The sequence below is a fragment of the Cupressus sempervirens genome, chromosome 1, assembly GCF_028749045.1.
Source record: "Cupressus sempervirens isolate cs-2001-9-10 chromosome 1, ASM2874904v1, whole genome shotgun sequence".
In the NCBI taxonomy this organism is placed as follows: domain Eukaryota; kingdom Viridiplantae; phylum Streptophyta; class Pinopsida; order Cupressales; family Cupressaceae; genus Cupressus; species Cupressus sempervirens.
The window spans coordinates 327,795,723-327,803,224 of record NC_143118.1 but is presented as its reverse complement, the minus strand read 5'-3'; the positions used below and the strand labels follow the sequence as shown (position 1 = coordinate 327,803,224).

The 7,502-nt window shown below is 35.6% G+C and overlaps 1 protein-coding gene across 1 annotated transcript; it reads left to right on the top strand.

Annotated features, from left to right (window-relative positions):
• The first annotated feature begins 418 nt into the window (after positions 1-418).
• Positions 419-3,804, top strand: LOC149577486 (vicilin-like seed storage protein At2g28490). Its single transcript, XM_089824082.1, has 7 exons — positions 419-730; positions 812-1,148; positions 1,268-1,449; positions 1,543-1,623; positions 1,835-2,149; positions 2,932-3,178; positions 3,266-3,804. The coding sequence occupies exons 2-7, from the start codon at positions 818-820 to the stop codon at positions 3,616-3,618; spliced, it is 1,509 nt and encodes a 502-aa protein (XP_089680208.1). The 5' UTR covers positions 419-730; positions 812-817; the 3' UTR covers positions 3,619-3,804.
• Positions 3,805-7,502: the final 3,698 nt, after the last annotated feature.

Here is a 7,502-nt window from a genome sequence, read left to right as displayed (position 1 = left end):
TTTTGATTTCTCAAACCAAAAAGTGCATGATTAATTTGAACATTCCCTATCATGTATTGCAGCCCACTTCACATAACTCTTCAAAGATGCAACACGATCATTAATATAACAATGTAGATTGGTACTGTAAGAAAAGAAGATTTACAAATACAATTGTCTTGGAGTGTATGGATCGTTTGTTCTTATCATGAAAAAATTAATAGTATTTTTGTTTCACAATCAGCTTGATCCTTGGACTTAGAGAATACAAGTGCTAGTATATTTTGAATGGAAAAACTATAATCTCTACTCCGAAAACAACAAAATTTGAGAAGGCAAGGACAATTGGATAGAAAAACTCATAGGCAAGTTGGTGGACCTTGGTCTCTTGGTAAAGGTAAATGATTTCAATAAACCCCCTATTGATCCATATCTGAATATAAAAAAAAGTATTTTAGTGCAGTACCGACCAAGGGACTCCATGCCACTGCAGCCTTCGCCTTCGTGTAGCACTGTGCTTCATGCACATCTGCCTTCCGTTGGTTGCGCTGCATGCATTCCAAGTGTTGCCTTCTTTTTCATACCTGTGCCTTCACTCTTCTCATCTTGATTTTTCTTTTTTCCCATCTGTAAACGTTTAAGAGATTGAACTCACTTCTTGAACTACAGTATTCTCGAGTGCAAATGTTTTCATTTCCAATATTACTTCTGATTTCATTACAGCGCAGTTGAGCTTCCAATCGAACAAAAGGTCAGCCATGAATCCTATTAGCTAGATTTTATTTTTCAAAAAACTTCCTGGGGAATGAAAAATGATGATTGATTGTTGCAGGGTTGCATGGGAGGTTTTAATTTGAAGATGGCTCCTTGTGGAGTCTTAGTTTGTATTCTGGCGGTGTATGTAACCACTGGACTTGCATACCATCAACATTTATATTATGACCCTGATGAGCCAGAGAGCATGTTTATGCTTGAGAAATCCAAAGAGCTGATTAAGACGGAAGCAGGGGAAGTTAGAATCTTGAAAAGAGGATACAAGGAGCAGGAAGAAGAAGAAAGAGGAGGAATAAGAAGAGGCCAACTTGAAATAGGCTTCATAACAATGGAACCAAAGTCCTACTTTTTGCCTCACTTTTTCAATTCAGATATGGTTTTTTTTGTGGAAACAGGTAAATAATTTACAGTTTTTGTTATGAAATCTTTGTGCTTATCGCCTGAATATGATTTTATTTTATAAATTTGTTTGAAGTTGTAATATGAACGTTTTTGGGCATGTGGGTATCATTAGGATCTGCAAAAGTGGGATGGATTCATAAGAATGATTTGATTGAACAAAATCTGAAGCTTGGAGATATATACCGCATTCCTGGAGGATCTGTTTTCTATCTGATTAATACTCATAAAGGCCAGCGTCTACACATAATCTTCTCTGTTGATACATCAGGGAGTCTTGTTCCTGGGAAAATTCAGGTTCTTCGAACAGAATTTGTGCTAAATTGAAATTTCTAAGTTCAATTTATGCTTCCAAGTTTATTCTTTTAACCATTTTTTTTCTCATGGCAGTCATTTTTTGTGGCTGGCGGTTTGGATCCTGTGTCTGTTCTATCAGGGTTTGATGATCATGTTCTTAGTGGAGCTTTTAATGTAAGTTTTCTTCACTCTAGTCTTTTCATACTGAAGTACAAAAGCACTTCAATGGTTATTATACATTTTGTATGAATGTTGTAGTGGATGAGATTTACATAGCTGGATTTCAGAAATAGATCAAATCTATAATTACTTTTATAAGTTTACCCACTTTTTCGAATGGCATTTTAGTGGAGTAAACCGATGCAAATAATTTCTTGTTTTTCAGGTGTCTCGTAGTGAATTGCAAACACTAAGGGAGAAACAGAGCCAGGGTGCTATCATATATTTAACAGAGAAGCAACATGAGAAAGAAATGTCAAGCTGGTTTAACTCCTATGGTTCATCCCAATGGAGGTTCTTAATGGAATCCTTTATTAACCGTAAGAGAACAGCAAGGAAGTTTAACAGCTATAACATTTTTGACAAGACTAAGCCTCCTGGTTTTAAGAATGACTATGGATGGAGCATTGCAATCAGCAATGATGATTACTCTTCTCTGAATGAACCAGACATTGGAGTATTCTACGTCAATCTTTCTGCTGTAAGAAAACTTCTTTCTCAACCTTAGTTTTATTTGAATGCTTTGTCATAACTGCTGCTTCTGTTCATTGAAATCTACTTCGTGTCCTTGAAATCCATAACCTGGGGTTCGTTATTTTCAAATAATTCTTCAGAATTGTCATTTCTGCTCATATCCTGGGGTTCTATTTTTTAAATGCTTTTCAGAACTGTCATTTCTGATCATTTCTACAGATTTTACTACTTTTTTCAATACTTCTTCGGAATTGCCATGTCTATTCATATCTAGGGTTTTTAGTTTGAGGTTCTTTTTCAGAATTGTCATTTCCGTTCATTTCTAGAGCTATTAGTTTTTAAGTGCTTATTCAGAACTGCCATTTCTGTTCATTTAAACCTAGTTGCTGTGCTTAATATTCATAAAGAAGCCAGTTTTATATGTGATTCTTCTTAAACTTGCAAGGGTTTAAGGCTCGTGTTTGTAAGCTTTTTTCATATGTTCTTGAAAATTGTCGACATGGGTTGGACTGGAATTTATAAATGACACTATTACGATTGTGGAGATGCTTCAGGGCGGGTTGTGTTTAGTAAGATTTTCCCTATATTCTTGAAGATTTGTGGACACGGATCAGACTGGAATTTATAGATAACACTAACATAGTATCATTTTGTGAAAATGCTTCAGGGTGGCTTGTGCTAGTGTTAGTAAGCTTTTTCCCATGTTTTTGAAAATTTGTGGACATGGGTCAGACTGGAATATATAGATGACATTAAAATATTAGTATCATGATTTTCTAAATGCTTCAGGGGGCGATGTTGGCTCATCATTACAATCCCAGGGGAACAGAATATGGGATTATTACAAGGGGTGAGGGAAGAATTCAGATAGCATTTCCAAATGGGTCAAGTGCAATGGATATGGAGGTGGGAACGGGAAATGCATTTTGGGTGCCACAGTATTATCCAGTCTGCCAGATTGCTGCCAGGAGCGGTCCTTTGGAATTCTTTGGCTTCACTACCTCTGCTAGAGGAAACCGTCCCCAATTCCTCACAGGTAAAGTCCTGAACTAGGGTTCATAATCCATTTTTTCAGTGTTATGTAATGAAATGAAGTGGTAAGTAATGGGTACTTTTTAAACAGGGAGAAATTCGGTATTCAATATAATGGGAAGCAGAAATTTGGCCATGGCGTTTAATATAAGCGAGGAAAGAGTGCGGGAGATTCTGCGGGCACAGGATGAGTCTGTTATTCTTCCTCCCTTAAACCCTAAGAAAAAAGCACAGGAGGAAGCAGGGGAAGGAGGAAAAGGTAAAAGAGAGAGAGGAAAAGGAGAAAGAGAAGAAGAAGAAGAGAAAGGAGAAGGAGGTGAAAAAGAAAGAGGAAGAGGAGAAAGAGAAGAGGAAGAGGGGGGGGAGGGGAGAAGGAGGAGGAGGAGAAGCGCCATTATTCAGTATTTTAAGAAAGTTGTATTAGATTGTGGAGTTGTAGGCTGAAATAAATGTGTAGTGCACTTATGTCTGTACATGCTGTCTATAATGGAGTGTTCTTGGGTTTTGTTATTAATTTCCTGGTCAATAAAAGCTGTTGAGCTATGGCTCTGTGTCAGCTTAATTTCATGTGACACTTGAATTCGACATTGTTTCTGTTTTCCGATACAGAATTTGATTATCTCTTCTTAATTATGTCTTGCTGGGAAGTAAAAAGAGAACTGAGATCAACACTCTACTAAGATTTATATTTTTGAGTTCCAGAATATAGTTTGAATCCTTGAATTGGATAATGTTGCTTTCACAATATCGAAGGTAAAATCTTATAAAATCCTTCATTTCAATGTTGAATTGACAGGGCTAAAGGGAAAAACATAAAAATTTCTATTGTGATGTCTAATCTTTCTTTCCATTGATAACTTCAGTAAGTACCTTGGTTTTTCCATTAGTAATTACCGTGTTTTATGTATATGCTAACTTTTTTCTAAAAGAAAAAAATCGATAATATTTGAAATAAGAATTTGATTGCTCTTTCATTCATAGAGATTATAGAAGTGAATTTTAATTACGATCATTTTTAAAATTTTCTCAGCATTTCATAAGAGAATATTTAGTAATAAGTTGATAGCAAGTTCATTTTCAGAGGATGTCAATAACGGTTAAATTCTCCTAATATTGCTACTCCATTTGGTTTTGAGTACAGTTTGTATGTTACATTTATTCTTTTTATTTTTAATTGTAAAATTTATTTATTATTTTAACCGTCGTGAATCATTTTCTGCCTTCAGGGTTTGTGAGGGAGAGATTTAAAATTTATAACTATTTAAGATGTAGTTACGGATAGAGGCCCCGACAGAAAAATGTACTGTCACATACTGAACAACTTTCTTCGACTTATAGAAGGCCGCTTAAATTTGCTTTCTTCAAGTCGAGGTAAGTTATGGTCACATTACTTATCAAAAGCCGTTATAAATTTATACGACGGCTTTCTAGTTTGCACCACCATTACTGCATTAATCAATGCCATCCATTTAAATCCCTTAATCTCTAACCACCACTAAATGATTTCCCATTAAATGACCACTATATGATTTCAGATGAAAAATAGATAAAAATTAGATCAATTTGTAACTGCACCGTTAGTTTGGTAACTTGGACAATTGTTCGTTAGGCAACTGGACAATTGTTCGTTAGGCAACTGTTCATTCATATGTTATTAACTAATGGGTTAGAATAGGGATAAATATTTGTTAATTAACTAACTAATGGGTTAGAATAGGGATAAATATTTGTTAATTAATTGACCATGTTATTAACTAATGGGTTAGAATAGGGATCAATATTTGTTAATTAATTGACCATGTTTAAGAAGCAATGGGTTAGAATAGGGATAAATATTTGTTAATTAATTGACCATGTTTAAGAAGCAACTAGAAACCAACTTGGTTAGGATTATTGAAGTTGTTTTAATCTTGATTATCGTTTGAGAATCAATCTCAGTCATTGGTTTTCTAACAGGAGTAGTATAAAAGGGGTCATGGGGCATTTGCAGAAAACAAGTTTGTAGAAGCATTTGCAGTGTTAGCAAAGATAGCAAACTATCTTGCAATGTTAGTAAGGGCGCAGTGATAGCGTTCGAGATAGCAACGGAGGAATATGAGCAAGAGAAGTTAGGAGAAATTAGAAGGTTGTCGGAATTTTACCAGTGAGAGGCAAGGAATCTTGTATCTTTGATTTGTTGAAGTTAATATAATTTCTCATATGTAGAACTAGTTTTCCTTTAGGGTTTTTTCCAAGGATGATTTGTTCAAAAATATTGTATTATTTGTGTTGCTTATTTTCTTTTTTGTTTTTTTTGGTGAAGTTGCACTTGTGTTGTTTTTCGATGTTAGCTGTGAATTTATTTTTGGCAATTAAATAATCATTTAAGATAGGAGATCAATGATCAATGACTGCAATAGGAATTTTCACATGGTATCAGAGCAGTGTTGAGGGTAGAAGAGTTTTTCCCTAGGAAAGAAATTAAGGGTTTATTAAAACCTAGATTAATCTCTTTTGATTTATTATTACTTTAATCTCTTGAGATGGCTTTCTCTCCTTTGAGAGATCATGACGGATTGGATGGTGCTTCGAATTTTGGTGTCTGGAAGGCTAGACTTTCTTTATTGTTGGAAGAAAATGATACTAAGGATTATGTTACCACTATTGTAGTTTTACCTATATATATTGTGATACAACTTGCAGCATATAAGGAGGACAATGCCAAGGTGAGGAGGATAATTCTTGATGATTCCAAGGATCATATTATTCCACATATCTCAGAGCTAGATACAACGAAGAAGATGTGGGATGTCATTTTGAATCTGTAGTATAATGCTACCACCAACAAGAAGATGATTCTCAAATAGAAGTTGAAGATTATTCGGATGAACTAGGGAGAAGACGTCACAAGTTATCTCAATAGGCTTAGATTTGTCAAGGACAACTTAGCAGTTGTTGGAGATAGCCCTAGTGATGACGAGCTAGTGAGAATAGCCCTAAATGGGTTTACTAGGCAATGGGGTGTCTTTGTTCAAGTTGCTAGTGGACAAGATACCTTACCAAGTTGGGATTGACTATGGATTGATTTCACTCAGTAGTAGTTTATACTAAGTCTTGTCAATGGGGCCAACAAGAATCATAAGAGTGAGTTGGAATAGGCAAATGTTTCCCTAGCAGGAAAAGGGAAAGCAAAGAAGGGGTCTAGCAAAGGATTGAATTCACAAAGTTAGAAGAAGTACTTTTCTAAGGTCAAGTGCTTTGGTTGCCATGAGTATGCTCACTATGTCAGTGATTGCCTAAAAAGGAAGAAGGCAAAGAAGTAGGGGTAACTTTAGAAGGTGTAGAAGAACTCTCCGTAGAATGGAAGATGAGTTTGCACTCATAGCTTGTATGGTTAGCACAACCTTACAGTGTTTTTGGTATATAGATAGTGGGGCACAATTTCATATGACAAGAGTTAAAGAGTACTTCTTTAGTTGCAAGGAGAACACCAATATGTAGATTTATATGGAAAACTTGTCCAAACTCAACCCACTTGGGAAAGATACTATTCAATTTCAGAGGGAGAATGGAAAGATAATTTTATTTCATGATGTGTTGCATTTTCTAGGCTTAGGTATGAATTTGATTTATGTATATGTTCTTCAAGATAGGGGGTATAACATACTATTTAGAGGAATACATGTGTTGATTAAACATAAGGATTGGAAATCACCCATAACTATTGGAGTTAGGAGTGGTCACTTAATAGGTTGTAGTTTGATACTCCTAAGGCACTCATGAGCAGCAGTAATCCTAGAGATCTTGGAGAGCTATGACATAGGTGGATAGGCCATATTCATCATGGAGCATTCAAATTGCTTCATGAGATGATGACGGGTGTTCTAGAGGTGAGCATAAAGCATGATGATGTATGTAAGGGATGTGTGTTGGGGAAGTTGTGAAAGAATATTTTCCAAGGAGTGACACCAGATTTGAGGGTTCTCTTGATGTAGTACATCCTAATGTATGTGCACCGATATCAAAAAAGTTTCTAAGAGGATATGAGTACTATGTTATTTTTATTGATGATTTCTCCAGGAAGGCCTGGATATACTTCTTGAAGACCAAGGATGAGGTTTTCAATCGATTGCAAGAGTTCAAGGCTCTTGTGAAGTACTTGCTAGGAAGGAAGATAAAGGTTATTCAATCAGACAATGAACATGAGTACTACAAAGGAAATAACATCCAAGAGTTCTATAACAAAGAAGGAATCAAGAGAGAGTGGATTGTTCCTTACACTCCATAGTAGAATGGAGTTATTGAGAAGAAGAACCATTCTATATTAGAGATGGTAAGGGCTATGCTAC

What these genes read in the sequence shown, in the direction of transcription:
- LOC149577486 (XM_089824082.1), top strand. Translation starts at nt 818, where the DNA reads ATGGGAGGTTTTAATTTGAAGATGGCTCCTTGTGGAGTCTTAGTTTGT. An exon ending in TTGTTCCTGGGAAAATTCAG is followed by an intron (nt 1,450 to 1,542) that starts GTTCTTCGAACA and finishes TTCTCATGGCAG; the next exon opens with TCATTTTTTGTGGCTGGCGG. An exon ending in TTCTTAGTGGAGCTTTTAAT is followed by an intron (nt 1,624 to 1,834) that starts GTAAGTTTTCTT and finishes CTTGTTTTTCAG; the next exon opens with GTGTCTCGTAGTGAATTGCA.